The sequence below is a fragment of the Phocoena phocoena genome, chromosome 19, assembly GCF_963924675.1.
Source record: "Phocoena phocoena chromosome 19, mPhoPho1.1, whole genome shotgun sequence".
NCBI classification, from domain to species: Eukaryota; Metazoa; Chordata; class Mammalia; order Artiodactyla; family Phocoenidae; genus Phocoena; species Phocoena phocoena.
This window is the reverse complement of record NC_089237.1, coordinates 26,179,039-26,205,104: the sequence shown is the minus strand read 5'-3', so window position 1 is coordinate 26,205,104 and position 26,066 is coordinate 26,179,039. Positions and strand designations below refer to the sequence as shown.

Sequence of the window (26,066 nt, the reverse complement as noted above, 5' to 3'; positions counted from 1 at the left end):
CATTGTGGTGTCTTGTTGTGGAGCATGGGCTCTAGGTGTGTGGGCTTCAGTAGTTGTGGCACGCGGGCTCAGTAGTTGTGGCTAGCAGGCTTCAGAGCACAGGCTCAATAGTTGTGGACCAGGGCTGAACCCGTGTCCCCTGCATTGGCAGGCAGATTCTTAACCACTGCACCACCAGGGAAGCCCACCTCTCTTTTAAAAAGGGTGACTTTAAGAGTTTTTTTTTTTTTTTGAAAGAACTAGATAAACATTTACTTCAATGGAAGAAGAAAATGTGATTACGTAGGCTTTTCATGTATTAAAAAATAAAAACAATGTAGGCCTCCAGTATATACTGCAAACCTCTGAAATCCCTAAAGCTAAAAATATTTTAGATCATTTTACGTGGACATCTGTAGCACCACTGTGGCCATTTTTCTGCTTATTCAACATGAGGAGAAAAAGCAGTAGATAGAATTTCAGTTCTTTAACTCCTGATTCTAGTGATTTTTGTCATTAAAAAAAAAAAAAAGTAGCTTCTGTGGCAGTGGGACGGATGCTCTGAATAGGCTGTGACACCAGGTAGCAATTCTGCATCTGCTGCCGGTATAGACGCTGGTGCCACATTCCAGGAGCTCTCCAGTGCAGGGAGCAGGCAGTTGTTAATAGCTTAATGCATTATTGAGATTACAGGCCCACTGGGTAGACACTAATTCTGCATTTTGCTTAGCATTTAGCACTTTGATGTTCGTTATTCAAAGAGACCAGCATCATCCCTGACATTTCTTACAACCTGTTAAACAACAACAACAAAAACACCTCTCTGGGGTTGGTTTAGGACACCTCCTCTTTTTTGTCTTTCACCTCACCCCACCCCCATTCCCCTGGCCAGGAAAGCATTTTTCCCTCCAAGAAGTAAATGCAGCTGCCAGAGCAACTTGGGAGGGCTGAGTTGAACACCATGGACAGCGACATGGACACTCCTTGGTGTTCTCTCTGGTCATCCTTGTCCCAGAGACCAGTGTGCTGCAATGGGAGTGGTGCTGTCACTCAGAAGGCATCTTGCAATCATTGATCTCTCAAACATGGTCAGTCTTTTACTCTCCTAATAGATATCCTTCTCCGTTTTCCTGTACACATTCACTAAGTTGATTTTGACACACCTGTGATGTAATGTGCATGTTTTCTTTTTTTCATTATGATCAGAATCTGCTAATCTTAGAAATGAAGCAAACTAGGGCTTCCTGTTGTGCCTGCTCTGGGACTGCTCCTTGCTGAGGTGCCCCTGCTATCAGGAGAGCGTTCTGGGTCCTGAAAGGTGTACCTGTCTGTGGCAGTCTTTCCCTCTTCTGGGCAGTAGGAGAAACTGGGGCAGCCCATCTGGGGTCATTCTTCTCTGTGTGTAGCGTTTGAACATGTCCTGCTTAGGCAGATCTAAGGCCCCTCGTGCACTGAAGGTGCTGGTGGTGTGGGAGTCCTGTAGGGCAGGTAGTGAGGCCGCAGCCACCCCCGCACAGGCACAGAGAAGCTGTGTGTGGGCTTGAGCAAGGGATCCAGACACCTTGGATCTTCTCTTGGCCCTGTGACTTGTCTTCTCCAAGTTGAAATCATCTCACCCTTTCTGAACCCTGTATCTTTCGATCTGGAAAAGGTGTCGGGAGTGTGGGTCAGAGGAGCATCTGTGCCCTCTGAGTGCTCTCTGGTAGAAGTTGTTTTTCTAAACCTTGGACTCAGCTTTGGCATCTTAAACAGGTTTTTGGCACGAGACTGACTAGCAGCAGGAGGGAGGGAGCATCATGTCTGTCTCACTTGGATTCTGCCCTGAGGACTCACAATCTGCGTTCTTTTCCCTGCAGCACCAAGTACCCTATCACTGCCTGACGAATGGGAGTTAACTGAGTAAGCTAGGCTTTCAGCCCACCCATCACTTACCCATGGCCTTTGATGCAGACCTTTCTGCTGAAAAGGCCAGTGAGCCTGGGACACGTGCCTCAGGAGGGCAAGTGGCTTTCCCAAAAGGATAATTATTTGGGAGACTATGAGACTGAGTCCCTCTTAATTAGACAGTAACTAGATAACCTGGTTGGAAATTTGATTAGCATCTTCCACAATGAGGATGGAGTTATCACCAGCAGTTCAAAAGCCTAACTTTGTGTGTTTATTACCACGGTGACTTTGCTTTTTAAACTCTTAGGATTCTGCCAGGGAGAGACTTGGAAGTGGCATGAGACTGTGCTCTGCTGCAGGACAGGCTGTTCTTTTAAAGTTCTGCCTGTTTCCATGCATATCTGACCCTCACATCCGCATGCATTTCCTTATGCGACTACTTCCTCGTTCGTCTTCATGATGCAGTTTCACCTATATACGTCTGTGTACCTCTGTATCATTGGTCAGCAGGTGTGGTCCCCAGACGAGGGGTGGTAAGCTTGGGCGAGGCAGCTCCCTTCAGGCACGGGCCGTTTCTGGGGAGAGACTTGTGACCCGTCGGCACCTGCATTCTGAGTGCCTCAGTCTTGAAGGGGAATCTGGGTGGCACACCATAGCATCCGCCCCTGCAGCGGTTCTCAAAGTGTGTCCTCTGACCAGCAGCATCAGCATCACGTGGGAAATAAGTGGCAGCTCTAGAGCCCATCTCCAGAACTACTAAATCAGAAACTCTGGGGGCGGGGCTTAGCAATCTGTGTTTTAACAAGCCCTCCAGGTGATTCTGAGGCATGCCAAGTGTGAGAAGCACTGCGGTATAAAGCTGGAATTATTTTAATTTTTTAAATTGAGGTATAATTGATATAGAACATTGTGTCAGTTTCAGGTGCACCACAAAATGATTCAGTATTTGTGTATATTGCAAAATGATCATCATGGTAAGTCTAGCTCACGTCTGTCACCATACATAGTTAACAAAATTATTTTCCTGTGATAAAAACTTTTAAGATTAAGTTGCTCTCTTAGCAACTTTCAAATATGTAGCACAGCATTAACTATAGTCACCATGCTGTACGTCACATTCCCATGACTTATTTTATAACTGGAAGTTTGTATCTTTTAACCTTGTTCACCCATTTAGTCCCCACCTCTGACAGCCAACAATCTGTTCTTTATATCTATGAGCTTTTTTTTTTTTAAAGATTCCATGTCTAACTGATGCTATACAGTATTTGTCTTTCTCTGACTTACTTCACTTAGCATAGTGCCCTCAAGATCTGTGTTGTTGTAAGTGGCAAGATTTCCTTCTTTTTTATGGCTGATTAATATTCCGTGGTGTGTATATATACCACATTTTCTTTATCCGTTCATCCATCCATGGACACTTAGGTTGTTTCCGTGTCTTGGCAGTGAACATGGGGATGCATATATCTTCTCGAGTTAGTGTTTTCATTTTTTGTTGGATAAATACCCAGAAATGGAATTGCTAGATCATATGGTAATTCTATTTTTAACTTTTCAAGGACTCTCCATACTGTTTTCTGTAGTGGCTGCACCAATTTACATTCCCATAAACAGTGCACAAGGGTTCCTTTTTATCCACATCCTTGCTAACACTTTTTATTTCTTGTCTTTTCAATAATAGCCATTATAACAGGTGTGAGGGAAGTGGTATCTCATTATGGTTTTGATTTGCATTTCCCTGATGATTAGTGATGTTGAATACCTTTTCATGTACCTGTTGACCATCTGCATTTCTTCTTTGGGAAAATGTCTAATCAGATCCTCTGCCCATTTTTAAATCAGATTGTTTGGGGTTTCTTTTTAGCTATTGAATTATACACACTGTTTATGTATTTTGGATGTTAACCCCTATTGTTCGTATCATTTGCAAATATCTTCTCCCATTCCATAGGTTGTCTTTTCATTTGTTTAGTTTCCTAAACAAAAGCAAAGGCTTTTTAGTTTGATTTAGACCTACATTTTTATTTTTGCTTTTGTTGCCGAATCCAAAAAATCACCACCAAGACCAGTGTGAAGGAGCTTATCACCTCCTATGTTTTATTCTAGGAGTTTTATGGTTTCAGGTCTTAACATTCAACTCTTTAATACACTTTGAGGTTTTTTTTGTATGGTATAAGATAGTGGTCCAGTTTCATTCTTTTGTGGTGTTCAGTTTTCCCAACGCCATTTACTGAAGAAGCTGTCCTTTCCCCATTGTATATTCTTGATTCCTTCGTTGTAACTTAATTGACCATATATACATGGGTTTATTTCTGGGCTCTATTCCGTTTCATTGATCTATGTGTCTTTTTTTATGCTGATGCTATACTGTTTTGATTACTATAGCTTTGTAATATAGTTTGAAATCAGGGTGTGTGATGCCCCCCAGCTTTGTTCTTTTTTCTCAAGATTGCTTTGGCTATTCAGGGACTTTCTGTTTCCATACAAATTTTATGATTGTTTATTTCTGTGAAAATGCCATTTGATAGGCATTTGATAATTTTGATAGAAATTTGATAGGGATTGCACAGAATCTGTAGATTGCTTTGGGTAGTATGGACACTGTAACAATATTAATCCAGTTCATGAGCACCAAATATATCTTTCTATTTATTTGTGTGTTCTTCAGTTTCTTTTATAAATGTCTTACAGTTTTCATTATACAAGTCTTTCACTTCCTTGGTCAAATTTATTCCTTAAATATTTTACTTTTCCTGATGCAGTTTTTTTTTTTTTTTTTTTTTGGTGGTATGTGGGTCTCTCACTGTTGTGGCTACTCCCGTTGCTGAGCACAGGCTCCAGACGTGCAGGCTCAACGGCCATGGCTCATGGGCCTAGCTGCTCCACGGCATGTGGGATCTTCGCAGACCGGGGCACGAACCTGTGTCCCCTGCATCGGCAGACGGACTCTCAACCACTGTGCCACCAGGGAAGCCCCCGATGCAGTTTTAAATGGAATTGTTTTCTTAATTTCTCTTTCTGATAGTTCACTATTAGTCTATAGGAATGCAACAGGTTTCTGTATATTGATTTTGTATACTACTTTACTGAATTCATTGATTAGTTCTAACTTTTTTTGTGTGTGTCCAGTCTTTAGGGTTTTCTATAATATGTCATCTGCAAATAGTGACAGTTTTACTTCTTCCTTTCTGATCTGAATGCTTTTTATTTCTTTTTCTTGCCTAATTGCTCTGGCTAGGACTCCTAATACCATGTTGAATAAAAGTGGCAGGAACGGGCACCCCAGTCTCTTTCCTGATCTTAGAGGAAAAGCTTTCAGCTTTTCATCACTGAGTATGATGTTAGCTGTGGACTTGTCATATATGGCCTTTATTATGTTGAGGTATGTTCTCTCTATACCTGCTTTGTTAAGAGTTTTTATCATAAAGGGATGTTGTATTTTGTCAGATGCTTTTTCTGTACCTATTGAGACGATTGTGTGATTTTTATCCTTTTCTTAATGTGGTGTATCACACTGATTAATTTGCGGGTGTTGTACCATCCTTGCATCCATGGGATAAATTCCACCAGATCATGGTGTATGATCCTTTTAGTATATTGTTGAATTTAGTTTGCTGCTATTTTGTTGAGGATTTTTCCATTATGTTTATCAGAGATATTGGCCTGTAATTTTTTTTTCTTGTGGTGCCCTTGTCTGGTTTTGGTAGTAATGTAATGCTGGCCTTGTAGGATGAGTTTGGAAGTGTTTTGGAAGAGTTTGAGGATTGGTATGTATTCTTTTTCTTTTTTAAAAAAATTTATTTGGGGCTTCCCTGGTGGCGCAGTGGTTGGGAGTCCGCCTGCCGATGCAGGGGACGCGGGTTCGTGCCCCGGTCCGGGAGGATCCCACATGCTGCGGAGCGGCTGGGTCCGTGAGCCATGGCCGCTGGGCCTGCGCGTCTGGAGCCTGTGCTCCGCAACAGGAGAGGCCACAACAGTGAGAGGCCCGCGTACCGCAAAAAAAAAAAAAAATTTATTTGGCTGTGCTGGGTCTTAGTTGCAGCACATGGGATCTTCGTTGTGTGGGCTCTTAGCTGAGGCATTCAGGATCTAGTTCTAGACCAGGGATCGAACCCAGGCCCCCTGCCTTGGGAGCACAGAGTCTTAACCACTGGACCACCAGGGAAGTCCCTAGTATGTATTATTTAAATGTTTGGTTGAATTCAGCAGAAAAGCTGACTGTGTCCTGTACTTTTGTTTGTTGAGGGCTTTTTGATTACGGATTCAATCTTATTCCTAGTTATTGGTCTTTTCAGATTTTCTTTTTCTTCATGATTCAGCCTTGGTGTATAATTGTTAATAGTAGTCTCTTATGATCCTTCGTATTTATGTAGTATCAGTTGTAAAAATTTCTTCCTTCATTTCTGATTTTGAGTCCTCTTGTCTTTTTTTTTTTTTTTGAGTCTAGCTAAAGGTTTGCCAATTTTATCTTTTCAAAGAGTTTCGCTTAGTTTCATTGATCTTTTCTATAGTGTTGTCTTTTTAGTCTCTATTTTCCTTCTGATCTTTGTTATTTCCTTCCTTTTACTGACTTGGGTTTTTGTTTGTTCTTTTTCTAGTTCCTTGAAGTGTAAAGTTAGGTTCTTTTTTTAAAAAAATAATTTATTTTTGGCTGCGTTGGGTCTTCATTGCTGTGTGTGGGCTTTCTCTAGTTGTGGTGAGCGGGGGCTACTCTTCGTTGTGTGTGGGTTTCTCATTGTGGTGGTTACTCGTTGCAGAGCACGGGCTCTAGGTGCATGGGCTTCAGTAGTTGTGGAGTGTGGGCTCAGTAGTTGTGGCACACAGGCTTAGTTGCTCCACGGCATGTGGGATCTTCTCAGACAAGGGGTCGAACCTGTATCCCCTGCATTGGCAGGCAGATTCTTAACCACTGTGCTACCAGGGAAGTCCCTAAAGTTAGGTTCTTTATTTGAGATCTTCCTTGTTTCTTGATGTGTAGGCATTTAGCATTATGAACTGCCCTCTTAGAAGTGCTTTTCTTGTATCCCATAAGTTTTGGTATGCTGTATTTCCAATTTCATTTGTCTCAGTCTCTTTTGATTTCTTTCTGACCCATTGGTTGTTCAGTAACATGTTGTTTAATCTCCACTTGTGAATTTTCCAGTTTTCTTCTTGTATTGATTTCTAGCTTCAGACTGTTGTGGTTCAAAAAGATGCTTGCTGTGATTTCAATCTTCTTTATTTATTTATTATTTATTTATTTTATTTATTAAGGTTTATTAAGGCTTGTTTTGTGGCCTAATATATGTCCTAGAGATTGTTCCATGTGCACTTGAGAAGAATGTGTATTCTCTTGCTTTTGGATCAAGTGTTCTGTATATATGCGTTAAGTCTACCCGGTCTAACGTGTAGTTTAAAGCTGATGTGTCCTTACTGATATTCTGTCTGGATGGTCTATGCATTGATGAAAATGGGGTATTAAAGTCCCATATTATTGTACTGTTGTCTGTTTCTCCCTTGAGGTCTGTTAATATTGCTTTAATTAATTTACTTTTTAAAAATTTTGGCTGTGTGGTTCAGCATGCAGGATCTTAGCATGTGGGAACCTAGTTCCCTGACCAGGGATCAAACCCATGCCCCCTGCACTGGGAGCACAAACCCATGCCCCCCCTGCACTGGGAGCACAGAGTCTTAACCACTGGACCTCCAGGGAAGTCCCAGTATTGCTTTATACATTTAGATGCTCCTGTGTTGGATGCATAAGTATTTACAACTGTTACATCCTCTTTGTTGGATTGACCCCATTTATCATCATGTAATGCCCTTCTTTGTCTCTTTATTTTGAAGTCTATTTTGTCTAAGTATAGCTACCCCAGCTTTCTTTTGGTTTCCATTTGCATGGAATATCTTTTTCCATCCTTTCATTTTCAGTCTGTGTGTGTCCTTACATCTGAAGTGAGTGTGTGTGTCCTTACATCTGAGGTAGGCAGCATGTCTTTTTTTTTTTTTTAATCCATTCAGCCCCTTTCTGTCTTTTGATTGCAGAATTTAGTCCATTTACATTTAAATTATTGACTGCCATTTGGTTAATTGTTTTCTGGATGTTTTGTAATTCCTCTGTCCCTTTCTTCTCTTGCTCTGCCATTTTGTGGTTTGATGATTTCCTTTGTGGTATGCTTAGATTATTTTCTTCTTAGATCTTTTGTGAATCTGCTATAGGTTTTTGCTTTGTGATTACCATGAGGCTTACACATAACAACTTATAACATTCTAAAGCACAACATTTTTACTCCTCCATCCCCCACATTTTTGTTTTTTATGTCACATTTTACACCATTTTATCTTGTATATCCCTTAATTATTATATTTTTACTACTATATCTTTTAATCTCCATACTAGCTGTATGAGTAATTAATCCATACCACCTTTACATTATATTTTTCTAAAGTGTACTATAGTTACCTCTACCAGTGAGACTTATGCTTCCATATGTTTTCCTGTTACTAATTAGTGGCCTTTATTTTCAGCTTTAAAAAGTTGCGTTCATTCTTGTAAGGCCAGTTTAACTTTTGCTTGTCTGGAAAACTCTTTAAATTCTGAATGACAACTTTGCTGGTATTTTTGTCTGGAAGTTTTTTCTTTCAACTCCTTGAATATATCATGCCACTCCCTTCTGGCCTGCAAAGTTTCTGCTGAAAAACTTGCTGATAGTCTTATGGGGGTTCTCTTGTACATAACTAGTTGTATTCTTCTGGCTTTTAAAATTCTCTTGTGTTTTTACTTTGAACAATTTAATTATAATGTGTCTTGGTGTGGGTATCTTTGGGGTTTGGTTTATTTGGAACTCTCTGGGCTTCCTGGATCTGGATGTCTGTTTCCTTCCTTAGGTCAGGGACGTTTTTATCCCTTTTCTCTCTCTTCTCTTTCGGACCCCTATAATGTAAATGTTGGTTTGCTTGATGTTATCCCATAAGTCCCTTAAGCAATCTTCACTTCTTTTCATTCTTTTTTCTTTTTACTGCTCCAGTGGCTTGAGTTTTACTGCCCTGTGTTCAGGTTCACTGATCCTTTTTATGCTGTCATCTACTCTGCTGTTGAACCCCTCTAGTGTATTTTTCAGTTATTGTATTTTTCAGCTCTGTGACTTTTTTCATACTTCCTTATATTGTCTGTCTCTTTGTTGAAGTTCTGTGTTCATCCATTCTTTTCTCGAGTTAAGTGAGCATCTTTATGACCATGATTTTGAACTCTTTTTAACAGGTCAATCACTTATCTCCATTTCATTAATGACTTTTTCTGAGGTTTTATCTTGTTCTTTCATTTGGAGCATATTCCTCTACTTTTTCATCTTAATTTTAGACTCTCCCTGTTGGTTTCTGTGCGTTAGATAAAACAGCCATCTCTCCCAGTCTTGGAGGAGTGACCTTGTGTAGGAGATGAATCTTACCATTCAACCCTGCCTTAATCTTGGTTGTCTCTCAAACCTTTGTGATTGTCCCTCAAACCTTTGTGATTGTTCAGACTATTTTATTTTTAGTGGCTTCCAGTAGTTGCAGGTGGGTCCAGACCTGTCAGTATTCTATAGGGAAGGGTCTCAGTCACCAGCTTTTAAAGTATGTAAATATACAGTCTTGTGGGATGACTAGCAGTAAGTCCCACTGTCTACCAGAGCCAGGTGATGTAGAGGTGTCCCTTGGGCAGCAGTGACAAAAATCAGGATACCAGATGAGTATACAAGTTCCTTTCTGGAAGATACCAGAGACTTGGAGTGAGGCAGAGGGTGAACACACAGATGGCGTCCACTGGCTTCTGTCCTCAGAGTGTGCCAAAGCAGAAGCTGGCCCCTTAGGCTGAAGCTCCAGGAAAAGCAAATACGCCTCTTTCACAGAAAGACTGAGGGTGTGTTTCAGTTGGCTGGCTGTGTTGTGCCCCAGGGTTGGTAGCCAGCCAAGAACTGTGTTTGCCCCCAGAGCTAGGTGATGAAGAGGTGTCCCCTGGGTGGCAGCCACAAAAGCCAGGGTACCAGACACACATAGAAGCTACTCTCTGAGAAACAGTGGTGCTCTGGAACACAGCAGAGGGACAGCACAAAGACAGTGCCTGCCCTGTGAGGTCTCTGGAGAGGATTACAGTAGACCCTTATATGTGTGTTTAATTAGAAGCCTGCCTCTTAGGTTGCAAGCTATAACTATTTTTTAAAAACTATTTAAAAATGTTAAATATGCACATGTCATAGGGCTCAGCCCTTCCACTCCTAGGTATTTAACTAAGAGAAAGGAAGGCATATATGCACACTTACACATGAGTGTTTACATCAACTTTACTTGTACTAGTCTAAAACTAGAAACAGCCCATTTCCATCAATAGGTGAAGAGATAAACCATGTTGTATCTGCACAATGGAATACTAGTCAGCGATAAAAAGGAATGACCTGTTGATAGACACAACTTCATGGATGACTGCTGAGTGAAAAGCCAGACCAAACAGAAAAACCCTACATTGTGTGATTCCATTATATAAAAGTCTGGAAAATGTAAACTGTAGTGACAGCAGATCAGTGGTTGCTTGGGAATGGGGCTAGAGGGTGAGGGAGGGATGAATTATAAAGGAGCAAGAGGAAATTCTGGGGGTGACGGATATGTTTATCATTTTGAGGTCATGGTGTCTTGAGTGTACACATATGTCAAACCTCATCAAGTTGTACATCAAATTGTATGTCAGCTATGTCTCAACAGAGCTGTAAAAAAATGAAAATTTAAGTGCAGTGGTTACGTGGGAAAGGCAGAGGGACGTACGGGGGAGGAACACTTCTTTTTTCAGTTATATATATTCTTTTCCATTATGGTTTATCACAGGATATTGAATATAGCTCCCTGTGCTACACAGTAGGACCTCATTGTTTATCCATCCTGTATATAATACTTTGCATCTGCTAATCCCCAACTCCCAATCCTTCCCCTCCACCCCGCTTTGGCAACCACAAGTCTGTTCTCTATGTCTGTAAGTCTGTTTTGTAGATAAGCTCATTTGTGTCATATTTTAGATTCCACATATAAGTGATATGATATGGTATTTGTCTTTCTCTTTCTGACTTCGCTTAGAATGAGAATCTCTAGGTCCATCCATGTTGCTGCAAATAGCATTACTTCATTCTTTTTTATGGCTGAGTAGTATTCCACTGTATATATGTATCGCATCTTTATGCATTCATCTGTTGATAGACATTTAGACTGTTTCCATGTCTTGGCTATTGTAAATAGTGCTGCTATGAACATAGGGGTGCATGTATCTTTTCAAATTATAGTTTTGTCTGGATATATGCCCAGGAGTGGGATTGCAGGATCATATGGCAACTCTATTTCCAGTTTTTTGAGGAACCTCCACACTGTTCTCCACAGTGGCTGCGCCAGTTTACATTCCCACCAACAGTGCAAGAGGGTTCCCTTTTCTCCACACGCTCTCCAGCATTTATTGTTTCTAGATTTTTTGATGATGGCCGTTCTGACTGGTGTGAGATGATATCTCGTAGTTTTGATTTGCATTTCTGTACTGATTAGTGATGTTATGCATCTTTTCACGTGCTTATGGGCCGTCTGTATTTCTTTGGAGCAGTCTATTTAGGTCTTCTGCCCATTTTTCAGTTGTGTTGTTTTTTCGTTGTTGAGTCGTATAAGCCATTTGTATATACTGGAAATTAGGCCCTTGTCAGTGGCATCATTGGCAAATATTTTCTCCCAGTCTGTAGGTTGTCGTTTTGTTTTGTTTATGGTTTTGTTTGATTTCTGTTGCCTTGGGAGCCTGACCTAAGAGAACAGCGGTACAATTTATGTCAGAGAATGTTTTTGCCTGTGTTCTCTTCTAGGAGTTTTATGGTGTCATGTCTTATATTTAAGTCTTTAAGCCATTTTGAGTTATGTTTTGTGAGGGTGTGTTCTAACTTCATTGATTTGCATGCCACCGGGGAAGGAACACATTTTTAATGATACTGATTGGTGTTCATATTGTTACATAAATGAGTGAGTAAGAGGGCCAACCTGGAAGAGAATACAAAATGAAAGCAATTTCAAATTGCTGTCCACCACCAGCACCTCCTGTAGTTGACGTTCAGAGCTGCAGCCACCTCTGCAGCATGGCTCTTCGCAAAGCTGGCTGGCTGCGGGCACCTGGCCCGGCTGCTGTACCCACTGTAGCATCTAGCACGCTGCAAACAGTCCCACACTGCCAGGTGGACTGTGGGCACAGGGAAGAGAGTCCAGCTTGCTCTGCATCTCTTGCTGGCCCCGTGAGCAGAGCCTTACATTTCAGCATGTTGTGGTCTCTGAATCTCCTCTCAAATTCATCTTGGTTGTGGCCAAAACAGCACTTAATATTTTTCACACCATGGGTTTTGTGTCATTAACAAAAATCTGAGACTTGGGTTGATATTTCTTACTGGCACATTCTTTAAAGGCACATGGAGATATATTTAACATGCTTTCCGCTTCCTAGATTTATTCCAGTCAAACCCAATTTCGTAGTAAAAACCCAGGAGGAGGGCTTCCCTGGTGGCGCAGTGGTTGAGAGTCCGCCTGCCGATGCACGGGATGCGGGTTAGTGCCCCGGTCTGGGAGGATCCTGCGTGCCGTGGAGCGGCTGGGCCCGTGAGCCATGGCCGCTGAGCCTGCGCATCCGGAGCCTGTGCGCCGCAGCGGTGAGAGGCCCGCGTACCGCAAACAAACAAAACCCAGGAGGAATTCTTTGGAACTTCCTGATTGACCTTATTCTTGCCTCTCTGTCTTTCTGCAGATCTGAGTTGTATCCATTCTCATCAGCACTCACTTAGGACTTTGCAGACGCAGGACTCCAGAGTGATCAGACTCCTCAAGTGAGTAGTCCCAGCACCACCAGTCTGTGGAACCGGGGATGTTCCTGTCTAACTGAAATCACCGTGGGCATCCCTACGGTACCCTGGGTGGGGATAAGCACACTTCTCAGAGGGCACAGACTATAAAGTGGTATGAAAGACTATATAGAGACTATATAATATTGAGTGTCTTTTATAGTAACTACTGTACTAATGAAAGAATATAGATGTTCAGATGTTAAATTTTAATTCCAATACATCTTAAGCCAGTGGGATACATCTTGGAGCTTAGAATTGGCTGAGGAAGGTGAAGTAATTTAGCCACACCCAGGGGCAGGTCAGCTAAAATGCTCATTAACTTAGACGAATGAATTTTTGAGACCATGGCCTTCAAATTGCCTAGGATTGTTTCCATGGAAATGACATAGCACAGGTATTCAAATGTCACAAATATGATAGTTAGCTGTTTTTTAAATTATAAAGGGCTAAGGTGACCATATGTCCTGGCTTTTCTGTAACTGATCCAATTCAGTATCTCTTTAGTCTGCAAAGGCCATGCATTGGATGTATTACCTAAAGCGATATCGTTTTTATACTTTGTAAGTATAATCTATGTACGATCTCTATGTCTAGATTTAGGTTTAGGAAAATCTGGCCATCGTGGCTGTGGAGGTAGGCAAGAGAAGTATATGAAAGAACATGGCCACAGAAAGGATCACAAGTTCTGATTTCTTCCTGATTACCAGGGAACACCACTCCCTTCAATAAGAGCAGGACCCTGCAAGGTTGTTGTTCAGGGAGTAGTTGGGCTTCCTTCTGTCTTTAACTTTTCCTAAAATAGGATGACTTTCTATTTAGTGCCTTTAAAAAAAACAATCACCAGAGTGCTGACTTTTACATTGGTTTCGCATATTGGCATCTTAGACTACAGTTCCCAACTACTAATCGATGAGAATGGTTTGTCTATGTCCTGGAAAGCACACGCTATTATAGAAGATAAGCACTTCTAATCCTTTCACCTCCCCATTCCACAAACACTGCCGAAGGCTGTGATGAATCAGTAGCGTTTAAAGTACTGACATACACCTGTATTTTGCAGGAAAGTGACTGTAATTTCCAGTTCCTTGGTGGAGGAAAACAAAACATTCTGGTCTTACTTCCAATGATGCAAGTGTGACTGCTGGCGTCTTCATGAGCTCCAGAGGTCACAGCACGCTACCACGGACTCTCATGGCCCCTCGGATGATTTCTGAGGGGGACATAGGAGGCATTGCTCAAATCACTTCCTCGCTCTTCCTGGGCAGAGGCAGTATAGCCTCCAACCGGCACCTCCTCCAGGCTCGTGGCATCACCTGCATTGTTAATGCTACCATCGAGATCCCCAATTTCAACTGGCCCCAGTTTGAATATGTTAAAGTGCCTCTGGCTGACATGCCTCATGCCCCCATTGGACTGTACTTTGACACCGTGGCTGACAAGATCCACAGCGTGAGCAGGAAACACGGGGCCACCTTGGTGCACTGTGCTGCGGGGGTCAGCCGCTCGGCCACGCTCTGCATCGCATACCTGATGAAATACCACAACGTGTGCCTGCTGGAGGCGTACACCTGGGTGAAAGCCCGGAGGCCCGTCATCAGGCCCAACGTGGGCTTCTGGAGGCAGCTGATAGACTACGAGCGCCAGCTCTTTGGGAAGTCGACAGTTAAAATGGTACAGACACCTTATGGCATAGTTCCAGACGTTTACGAGAAGGAGTCCCGACACCTGATGCCTTACTGGGGGATATAAGTCACCAAAGCCTGCATCAGCAGCCCCTCGAGCAGTACCAGCAGCTGCTGCCCGCGTCTGCTCCCCTCTTCACCTTTCTTTCCAAATGGTTGACTTTTGGTTCTCCCTGAAGTGTTTTTTACGCTGGGTGTTCATGTCTATCTCAAGAGAGAAGGGAGGGAGGGGAGGAACGTAAGGGGAATGCTTACATGGCTACTGACATTTTTAAAACTAACATTTTGGAATAGTGTTTATGAAAATCTTTAACTGGCTTTAATCCTTTTTAACAATTTGAACAGTTTAATAAACTGGTTCTGCTCTATTCTCAATCCCATGCCTTTTGGCATCATGGGAGGAGCTCAGTGCAAAAAATCACTCTGGGCCCCGATTAACCCTTTAGATACAAGCTTTGCCCAAGGCTGCCGACCAAACAAGTGCTTAGGGAACATTGATACCAGTGTCAGTCTCTACTGGATCAGCCCTCTTTCCTTTCCTCCTATTATTTAGTGACTCTGTAAGTTAAAAAACAAGCCTTTATTATTTAGCTGTTAATTATAATGGAATCTGCAAACACTCTGTTGGAATCAGTGTGCCCCAGGACTATATTAGCATTATTTTTAATAAATATATCTGCTTAACATATTGGAATTTTTACTGATAAGAATTTCAGGGTGTGTATGTGTGTGGATGAGGGAAGAAAGATGCTCTCCAACAGCTATAATACGGCTCCTGTGATAATTATGAATCCTCCTTAAATCAGACAGACATCCCACTTGACTCACGTCAGCACTGCCCATCCTTGCAGATGGGCAGATGTTAACCTCATTCACAGTGTTGGAAGAGTAGAAAACAGCACAGTGTACACTCTAATAAAAGGTACAGTTTTCAGTTGTCTCTTGGGAACTGGAGGGCACCAAAGCAGTGAGTCCTCCATCAAAGAAACTTATTTTGTTTTTTTATAAACTTTTTAAAAACGTATTTATTTTTGGCTGCACTGGGTCTTCGTTGCTGCGCGCAGGCTTTCTCTAGTTGTGGCCAGCGGGGGCTGCTCTTCGTTGCGGTGCACAGGCTTCTCATGTTGTGGAGCACGGGCTCTAGGCATGCAGGCTTCAGTCATTGTGCACATGGGCTCTGGAGTGCAGGCTCAGTAGTTGTGGCACATGGGCTTAGTTGCTCCGCGGCATGTGGGGTCTTCCCGGACCAAGGCTTGAACACGCGTCCCCTGCATTGGCAGGCGGATTCTTAACCACTGCGCCACCAGGGAAGCCCCCAAACTGGCTGGGACTTGGTAGAAGTTTCTATCAGCTCTTCTCTATTGCACGCTCCTGGGAAACCACTGGGCGTTACCAGGTTGCTCCTTGCTTTTATAGGGGAGCTGCTTGTCCCAGCAACGGCTTTGTTTTACTTCATTTCCTTGCTTATCTGTAGAAGAATTTCCTAGATTTTCAGTCTGTTTGTTTGGCAAGAAGCCCTACATATAATGCCAGTGGCCACATATTTCTATACATTATATCCTCCAGATTTTACCTGGTTTGTGGCAATGGTTTCCCTCTAAAGTCCACCTTTTCTTATTTTATACAATTTGCCCACTTTTATAAACATGCACCATTACTGTCTAGAAGGGAAAATTAAAATGAAATTAATAGTTTCTATGGGAAATCAGGGCACCCCATAAATGCCTCAGCAGTACATGATCAAAAATGAATCAGAAAAAACAAACTGGCTGTGGAGGCTACGGCTTCTACAGTATGAAGGCAAACTCTAATAAGGCTGGTAGTCTCTGGATAAATGTGCAAAACTCAAATTGTACACAGCAAGAAAATGTTCTTGGTAATTAAGAAAGATTTCCTGCAGAAATCCTGGCAAATGCCGCTACTGGGATGTAACTTAGCACTTGGGAAGCCTAACACCTTTCCAATCTAAATGTTGGAGTTTATTAGCTAAAGGTCAGGAAGGAAGGTACGTGACCTCCAAGGTGTGACGGGATGTTTTGTAGTGATCCCCAGTGCAGAGCAAACATTTCAGATTTCTGTAACATAGAGGCCCTATAATCTTTTCAAATCTTAAGAACACGCTAGTCATTAAATAAAAGGCAAGTCGAAGGCATCTGTAAATCAGCAAAGAATTATGCATATGCACACAAAAGATACTCAAATAATTTAAAGTATGCAACCTATATGAACTAACTAGCAGCCACAGGAAAAATAAAGCAGGGATAATACCCTCATATACCCTGTGCTGCTTCTACCTCAAGCATGTCCAGACAAAAATGACACACTAAGCCGTAAAAAATTTAAAGGCAAAATACAACACCAAAACAGTGCTTACCAACTGCCACTCAAGAAGGGGGTGAAGCAGCTTGCACAATGCACTATATGGAAGTAAGTAACCTTGGTTACTGTTTCCAAGGACACTGGGCTCTTGGCTAGCAAGCGCTGAGGTGAAGCTGCATGCAGTGTTGACTCATTTTAATAAACCTGCATAAAGAAAATCAATGCAAAGGTATTCCACACTCCCCAGATCTTTACTGGTGGATCTAATAAAACATTTCCAGTACTAAACAGATACTGAAAGTAGTGAATACTCTTTATAGCAAAGGCTTTTTATTAATGTCTGCTGTATTTTCCCCTGGCACCTCCCGTGGAGTGACCAAACCTATCATACTTGGTAAGGTCAGCAGTAATTATACTTAGGAATTTTATCTGAGGCATTCTGGACTATATCTAGAAATGGAAGCCAATCTAGTTAACAGGTGAGCGTACTTTGTGAAATGTCATCAATATGGACCACTGTGACAGAATAATAGTCCACACAGCATTTCCAAAAAATGTCTCTGCAAGGTAAATTCTGTCAAACTGGGAGACACTTCTTGTCACAAAGGTAGATTTTCTTATCATGGTCTATCATGGAATGTATAAGACCACTTAGAAGGCTGCTGGAAATTTGGTGCCGTGTTGAAACCCTAGGTGCTGCACAGGCTAAAGTGGAACCCAGAGGCCTCAGGCAAAACCTGCTAGAAACCAGCCCACTTGTGTTGTCACTAACACCCACTGGCTCTGTGGAGGGCAAAGGTAACGATTCAGAGACAGCTGTCCCAGGCATTAGTAGCTGGGGATGGTATCATCTGGAGCAAATGAGAAAAACAGATTTACCTCATCAACAGTTCTCTGTGCACTCGGGCGCGCAGCCAGGTGAAGCAGGAGCCGCATCAGGAGCTCGGGAATGAAAATGTCGTCTGCCTTTCTTGGAGCGGAGGGAAGTAAGAGGTAGTAAGGTGGAACAAAACAATTTCCTCAAGTTTTGTCCTCAGGAGGGAAAATGATCTAATTAATTATGTAAAGCAGCAATTACACAGACAAAAACCAACTCTTCCAGCTTACAAATAAAAACTAAGTCTAGGTCAGAGAGCTTAAGCCATACAAAGTGAAACACACAAGATTCAAAATCTCTTGGTAAAGCATGTAATTAACAACTGAGAGAAACGTGTGTCCTAGTTTGGCGGGTTCTTCCCAGGAATAACACAGTCTTTAACCACTTGGCTTTTTTCCCCCTGATTTTATGCATTCATTTTAAGTGGCAAAGAAAATTCCCTATACCAGAGAGCATAAGCCTTTTCCTTCTAAAATTCAGTGCTGTTTTTGAACAGTTTCCTGCCTTTGCTTCTAAGTCATGTGCCTCTACCACAAATACACACCTTACTTTTCTCCTTGCTAGGCCAGGAGCTCCACCTTCTAACCCTGAATTAATTTCCCGGTCTCTCACAGAGATACTGCGGTATTGGTCCCTGTGCAGTCATTTCTGGAAATTTGGCTAGAGGCCTCTGCAAAGAGATTTCATTCAGCTGGCTTTCCAAATCTCATCTGAAAAAAGTATCACGTTCACAGTCTGTGTGTGAGGTAAAACAAGGCTTTCACTGAAGGCGCCTAAGGGCAACGATATTCACCCCGATACACTGAGATTCAGGCCTCTGTCAAAATGAACATTCTTCTCACTGCAAAGTTCCCAGGCATGTTTTGAGAAAGTTTTCTTATAAGTTGACAGGCTTAGAAATGAACGAAAAGAGAATTGGGTCGGTTGCGACAGTAAAGCTGGTAAGTCTGCCCTCACCCACCTGCCATTGTCCAATGGAGAGAAACAGAATTTTTTCTATAAAAATACCAGTTTAATCACAATTTCCCCCTTTTTATTCATTTCAGATATTAACAAACTAAATGCGGATAAATGCATTCTGCTTCACAGAACAGTAAGTGTTCTAGATACACACAAACACTGGATCAAAACATCCTTGCAACTCCAGTCCTATAGCAATAATTTATTTTTCTTCAAATGTCAATTCTTCACAGTTTCAATACTGCAGCAGCAAATATTCCTCAGATAAAGAAAATTGTGGTCCATGTTTTAAAACATCTTAAGAGAACTAGAGATAAGTCAGCAAACTTCCAGTGCAGTTTGGGTAGAGCAGTTTTAGCTCGAATACCAAAGACTGGCTGTGGGAACCTGGGGGCAAAGGTCGTTGGTGGGAAAGACTGGGAACTTCCGCAGCACTTCCTCCCCCGCCACCTCCTGAGGATTTCTTCACGTAGATTGATGGCGGTGGGGGGAGCTCTGCAGCATTCGCATTCTGTTTATTGGTCCCTGTCACCCCAAGGGGTGTGATGGAAAATAAACAAACTCAGGCAGTACTTCCCACAGGAGCTTTCAGGAAATTTCAGAGCAAATCAGGCAGGATGAGGCCGGGAGGCTTCGGTTCGACACAGTTGATCCAGAAGTTGGCACAGCTGGCATGATACTGGTGTCCTCCATACGCCAGCTTGAAGCTGTCCGTTTCCGAGTTGAACGCCTGCCGGGAAGAAACAGACATGGGGGGCCAGTCAGGCTCCCTCAACACCTGGGCGCTGACCAGCAGCCAGCCCGGACCCCTCTCCAGCTCACAGAGGCTGAGGCCAAACTGGCGCACACACAAAAGCTGAGCAGGTGGCTACAGGAATTCAAGCGAGAAAGTTTTTCGCCGCTAATTAAAGGTATAAAAATATCTTTACTGTTAAACCCAGTTTCAGCAAAAGGAGGCCAAACTGTTCCTAGAAAAGGCAGACAGAGGCTGTGCGGGTCAGCAGGGGTCCTGACACTGGACAAAAACAGCCACGGGCTGGGGATCATTTTGATCTCTCTGTGAAGAAAGCAGCCCTTCCCTGAGGCTGGCATTTGACTATAACATGCCATCCCTTAAGTTTCTGAGGCTGATTACAGTCCTATCATGAAAGCAAATGAAAGATTAAAGACTCTTAGGGTCTAATGCCATTCGGAGCTGATAACCAAACTGACATCATTAAAAAGTCCAAATAGGTATAGGATTTGTAAAAAAATAAAGATGTTAAACACAGCAGAATGATTTCCAGATGAATAATGCTTACCGGTAAGTTACAGTCAGCCAGGCCTAACCTCAATCACTTCCGGGGTGTTTTGTAAAGCTCAACAAGTAAACAAATAAATAAAGCTCTAAACCCCAAACAACTTGTTTTTGTCTGCTAACGGCCAAGTCCTGAAGCTCTCTGATCTCATTCTGTGTGTCACTACCACTTCATCTTCCAGAAGCTGCTCTTCCTGTTACCCTGTTCATCCCAGAGGAAAATAACCGCAACACCAGAAGCCAGCTATGAGCCACAAGCATGCACAGCAGACGGAAGTGGACCCGCACGGACATGTTAGTTGACCGAATCAAACACTATGGGAACGAAAAGGACTCAGCAAAGGATCCATGATTGGAACAGCTCAGGATGGCAGTGGAATCATCGAATTTGCCTTCCACACTCAAAATTAAGATGGAGACGCTAAGATAACGCATAACTGGTTCATACTTTTTTAGGATGTTCTTCTGCAGGCTTCTCTTCTTTCTGAAATAACGTTGAAACCATAAGGTCAACAAAATTCCCAGAACAGGGCCTCTGGCCTCCAAACGAGTCCTTACAGGTTTAACCTTTTCTCCTTGCCACCCCACTGTGCAGAGGGTGGGTAGGCACGTGCCAACAAGCCCGCTCCTTAGAAAGGCAGGAGCTGCCTCCACCCCTCGACAGCTCCCCACCGCTGCCCCTTTGAAAGAACATGTCTGCTTCTGTGGTCAGATTTCAGGGCTTGATAAACTCCCCTCCTCTGGTCACAGACCTTGCGGAGAAGGGCCAGATGGGATTGCCTCCTGGGTCAGTCAGGGAAGCAGCCCGTGCAGGGGAGCGGGGAAGGCGGGTGACTTACCCGGCTCCTGGAGTCCACGTTTAAAAGGCACACCCCACAAGCAAGCTCCTGAGCGTTTCTAATCCCGGGCCGTAGCATACAAGAGGAAAAATCCAGTGAATTTTCATCAGGCTGTGAGGACAAGACAAACGGGTAAGAAGCCAGGAGTTCCACACGCTGCTGGTTTCACTCCCTGATCAAACGTCCCAACAGGTCCAGCAGCAAATTCAGTCCACTCTCTACCACCACCAGTACAATTATTCCATTTCCCAGACGTTTACCGAGTACCTGCCCTGCTGTGTTCTAGTTGCTAGGGATGTTAGGATGAGCACAAAATGGTCCCTGTCCTCTGAGAGCTGTTTAGGGTCAAGGCGAGGTGGGTGTCAGGCCACACTGTGCCACGAGACCCACACTAGGCGTAAGGACCGAGCGCCGGAGCACAAGGGGGAAGGGGTGGGGCACTTACCCGACTCAGGGGGAAAGGAGCGTGGTGGCAGAGAATGCTTCTGAGAACTTCCAAACACGGTGGCTGAGTCCTGATGGGTGTTTGCTAGGTGAAAGGGGTAGGGTAGGATGAGGTAGGAGAGGGAAGGGTATCTACTCTATGTAGAATAAGCAGCCTGGGCAAAGGCCTCTAAGCAAAAGATCAGGTATGAGAAGAAATCTAGGGAGTGGGAGCCAAGCTTACGGAAGGAGGGAGGAGATGAAACTGGAGCACGAAGGCCTTGAAAGGAATATGAAGGGTTGAGACTCTATCCTGGGAAGCCCTAAGGGTTGTAACTAGATTGTAACAGGATCAGGTTTGTACTCTGGACAGAACCCTCTGGTTGCAACGCAGGCAGGCACTGAACTGGGGGTCTGGGCCTCTGTTACAAGGCTGCAGTAGCGAGACGGGTCCTGAAGGTCAGAACTGAGGGAGCAACAGTGCGGAATGGAGAGAAATGGACACATGAAGAGCTATTAAGGCCGAAGAATCAACAGGCCTGGCGGATCTGTTAGATGTGCGAGGAGGGGAGGGGACTGGGCAACTGAAAGGATTCACCCTAACGGGGCACGTGAGAGGAGAACCAGTTTGGGGATGGAGACTGGGGAGAAGAGTTCAGTTTGGTACAAGCCGAGTCGAAGCTGCCTGTGGGACAGCTGAGTTCTGATGCTATATGAGCAGGCAGATGGATATACAGGCCTAGCACTCAAGAACGAGAGATCTGGATGTTATCGGCTAGGGAGAATAAATATATTAACAGCTAACAGGTCAAGTCTTTACCCGTGCCAAGCAGTACACTAGGCTCTTTACATACATTATTTAATTTATTCCTTACCAAAAAATCTATGAAATAGGGAGCGTGTCACCCAATGATGAAAAGCCCAATGATTGAAAGCTGTTAATTTCTTAAAAGTTAAAATGCACATCTATTATGTGAGCTTGCAATTTCTAGATATTTTTATCTAAGAGAAATGAAAACATGTTAACAGAAGTCTTATACAAGAAGTGTTCATAGCAGCTCTATTCACATTAGCCAGAACTGGGAAGAGCAGGCATCTTTAAACAAGAAGATGGATTCAGAAAACATAGTGTATTAATACACTGGAATATTACTCAGTGATAAAAGGGATCAAACGGATACACACAACACATGAATTTTTACAACATGCTATGTAAAAGAAGCTGACGCAAGAACATATACACTACATAATTTCATTCATATTAAGTTCTAGAACAGGCAAATCTATGGTGATGGAAATCTACAGAAAATGGATCACTGGCTGTTTTTGGAATCAGATCAGGGGATTGACTGGGAAGGGGCAAAAGGGAACTTTAGGGGGTGATGAAAACACTCCATATGCCGATGGGGTGTGTGCTACATGGTTGTGTGCATTTGTCAAAACTGGTCCAACTATACATTTAAGATCTGTGCATTTCATTGTATATATGTTATTCCTCAACTACGAAAAACACTTGAATAATAAAACAAGACAAAAACAACCAAAGAAAAGCAGAAAAAACAAAGCAAAAAACCAGAATGGTAGAAAACATTTGCAAATGATGCAACCGACAAGGGCTTAATTTCCAAAATATACAAACAGCTCATATAACTCAATAGCAAAAAAACAACCCAATCGAAAAATGGGCAGAGGACCTAAATAGACATTTCTTCAAAGAAGAAATACAGATGGCCAATAGGCACATGAAAAGATGCTCAACATCACTAATTATTAGAGAAATGCAAATGAAAACTACAATGAGGTACCACCTCACACCGGTCAGAATGGCCATCATTAAAAAGTCTACAAGTAACAAATGCTGGAGAGGGTGTGGAGAAAAGGGAACCCTCCGGCACTGTTGGTGGGAATGTAAGTTGGTGCAGTCACTATGGAAAACAGTATGGAGGTTCCTCAGAAAACTAAAAATAGAATTACCATAGGATCCAGCAATCGCATTCCTGGGTATATATCCAGACAAAACTATAATTCAAAAAGATATACACGCACCCCTATGTTCACAGCAGCACTATTTACAATAGCCAAGACATGGAAACAACCTAAGTGTCCATCAACAGATGAATGGGTAAAGACGTGGCACATATATACAATGGAATAGTACTCAGCTACAAAAAAGAACGAAATAATGCCCTTTGCAGCAACACGGATGGAACTAGAGATTATCATACTAAGTGAATTAAGCCAGAAAGAGAAAGACAAATACCATATGATATCACTTCTATGTGGAATCTAAAATATGACACAAATGAACCTATCTATGAAACAAAAACAGAATGACAGACATAGAGAACAGACTGGTGGCTGCACAGGGGGCAGGGGTTGGGGGAGGGATGGACTGGGAGTTTGGGGTTAGCAGATACAAACTACTACATACAGAATGGATAAACAACAAGGTCCTACTGTATAGCACAGGGAACTATATTCAATATCCTGTGATAAACCATAATGGAAAAGAATGTAAAAAAAAGAATGTATGTTATGTATAACTGAATCACTTTGCTGTACAGCAGAAATTAACACAACATTGTAAATCAATTATACTTCAATTAAAACAATTAAGAAAAAAAGATTTTGGATTCTTAATGTGTAAAAGTTAGGTATACATGAACTAATTTATTTTTCTTATATACGCTCTAGAGCAGAGTTTCTCAAACTTGGCACCATTGACATTTTAAGCTGGATAACTGTAAGACGAGCTTAAAAGACCTGTAAGACCTGTCCTCTGCATGTAGGATCCCTGGCTAATTTGGGGCAAAACTGCTCCCCTCCCCGACTATTAAGAACTGACTTTCCAAAGAGGAAGACGTATGTGTGCACGCATATAAATACATATATACACATAAACCCACACACGTATGTAAGCTGATTATAAATTTTACTGATATAAAGAATGTGTAGCCCACAATTTACAAATAATAAAATATACCATCATCTTTACTGTAGATTCCACATAGTATCTTGTTCTCACAAAATGCTTTCTTGGATTTTTGCCCAACTCTTAGATCAACAACCTTCGCTTGCTTTCCTGAAAGAGTGTTAGTTCTGAGGTGAAGGCTGATGTTTTCATGTGAAGGACTACGCTAGACTGAAATGACTCAGACCTACTTCAGAACTTCACTTGTCTGTCAAATATATGAGTGACTTCTTTGCTGAAACAGATAATAGTTCTTGAATACTGGAGAATCTTTCCTCAACTTTTGGTTCTACTCACAACATAATGGCTACAGACACAGCATACTTTTAAGTTTAATCTACATTATTAACATTTTCTCTATCACCTTAAGTCTAGACAATCAACAAAACAAGTCAAGCCCTGATTTGAAGCATTTGCTTATTTCCATGGTATAAATGCCCCCCCTATGGTCGATTTCGAGCTACCAGTGTGATGTCACTGAACATGGGGTTGGGAAGAGATGCATGCAACACCGTCATATAGTATTTCCACATATGGATACAATGGACTAGGGTGACCAACTTCCTGATCTGTGCCAGACTGTTGCCATTTTAGCTCTGAGGACACCCCTCGGTTCTGAGCAAACCGGGACAGCTGGTTGTCCTATGACAGACATCAATAACCTCAAACACTAAGGACAAAGCAGGTGGGAAAGGAAGTGAAGATGGAAGGGAGTCGATAGGAACAAAGTAAAAGGGTCCATTGTCCTGTCTTGAGAACCAAAAACAAGAGCAGAGCAAGTCAAGTGTGAGAAAGTTCTAGAGTTACCAAGTTGAGCTCAGAAAGATGTCTGAGTTTAAGATTGCCCAGGCTCTGCAGTGTGATGTGATAACACCGTCCAGTGTAATCATGCAAGTGGGTGGCTTAAGTGAAACAGAGACAAGGGGCTTGTAGTCCAGAGAATCAAGGATCTGGGAGCCTGGCGTGTTGGCTGGTTTTTCCTCATGAATACTGAGGTGACCAGGATGATGGCAAATTGGACAATAAAATAACAGCTACAAGTTCTACAGTTACTTTAGGCTGAACCACTGAGAAGTTACTATACTGTCTTTGTATTTGCAAAACTGTATTCTTCTCCCTAGAAAAATGTGTAGATTATATATGATATTTCTCCAACCATTTCTTTTTAATATGAAATAAGTATCTTTTTTTTTTTTTTTTTTTTTTTTATGGCTGTGTTGGGTCTTCGTTTCTGTGCATGGGCTTTCTCTAGTTGTGGCAAGCTGGGGCCACTCTTCATCGCGGTGCGCGGGCCTCTCACTATCGCGGCCTCTCGTTGCGGAGCACAGGCTCCAGACGCGCAGGCTCAGTAATTGTGGCTCACGGGCCCAGTTGCTCCGTGGCATGTGGGATCTTCCCAGACCAGGGCTCGAACCCGTGTCCCCTGCATTGGCAGGCAGATTCTCAACCACTGCGCCACCAGGGAAGCCCGAAATAAGTATCTTTTAAAAATATTTATTTATTTATTTGGCTGCGTTGGATCTTAGTTGCGGCACTCAGGATCGTTGTTGCGGCATGCGAACTCTTAGTTGCAGCATGCATATGCGATATAGTTCCCTCACCAGGGATCGAACCCGGGCCCCCTACATTGGGAGCGTGGAGTCTCAGCCGCTGGACCACCAGGGAAGTCCCTCCCCATCCATTTCTAATTTGAAATAGTAAACCATGTGCTAGGTTCCATAAACCTCTCTTAAACTAACCTGAGCTGAATCCATTCGGATTACCCTTAAGGAAGGAAGGATACACAGTTCTCAAAGAAGAAAAAGGGAGGTGGAAGTTTCAACTGTGTGAACCTACATGGCCTTAGCCAAGCCAGAGGATAATTTGTTTGTTTTTTAGTGTAATCACGGCCAATTTGGTCAAACCTAGAAGCAGGTGGAATTATCATCTGTCTGCTGTCCAATTCTGTCCTTTGTAAAACAGTAACAATT

At 42.7% G+C, this 26,066-nt stretch overlaps 2 protein-coding genes across 2 annotated transcripts in view; one reads left to right on the top strand and one right to left on the bottom strand.

The window, feature by feature from the left end:
- The first annotated feature begins 13,880 nt into the window (after positions 1 to 13,880).
- Positions 13,881 to 14,477, top strand: DUSP14 (dual specificity phosphatase 14). Its single transcript, XM_065897804.1, has one exon. The coding sequence runs from the start codon at positions 13,881 to 13,883 to the stop codon at positions 14,475 to 14,477; it is 597 nt and encodes a 198-aa protein (XP_065753876.1).
- Positions 14,478 to 18,738: 4,261 nt separating this feature from the next.
- Positions 18,739 to 26,066, bottom strand: part of SYNRG (synergin gamma) — a 92,459-nt gene continuing 85,131 nt past the window's right edge. Inside the window, exons 21-23 of the mRNA XM_065896595.1 lie at positions 20,703 to 20,813; positions 20,312 to 20,347; positions 18,739 to 19,296 (exon numbers count right to left, since the gene is read on the bottom strand). Of these exons, the coding sequence (XP_065752667.1) occupies positions 19,165 to 19,296; positions 20,312 to 20,347; positions 20,703 to 20,813 (279 nt within the window). The 3' untranslated portion in view covers positions 18,739 to 19,164. The remainder of the gene's footprint in view (positions 19,297 to 20,311; positions 20,348 to 20,702; positions 20,814 to 26,066) is intronic.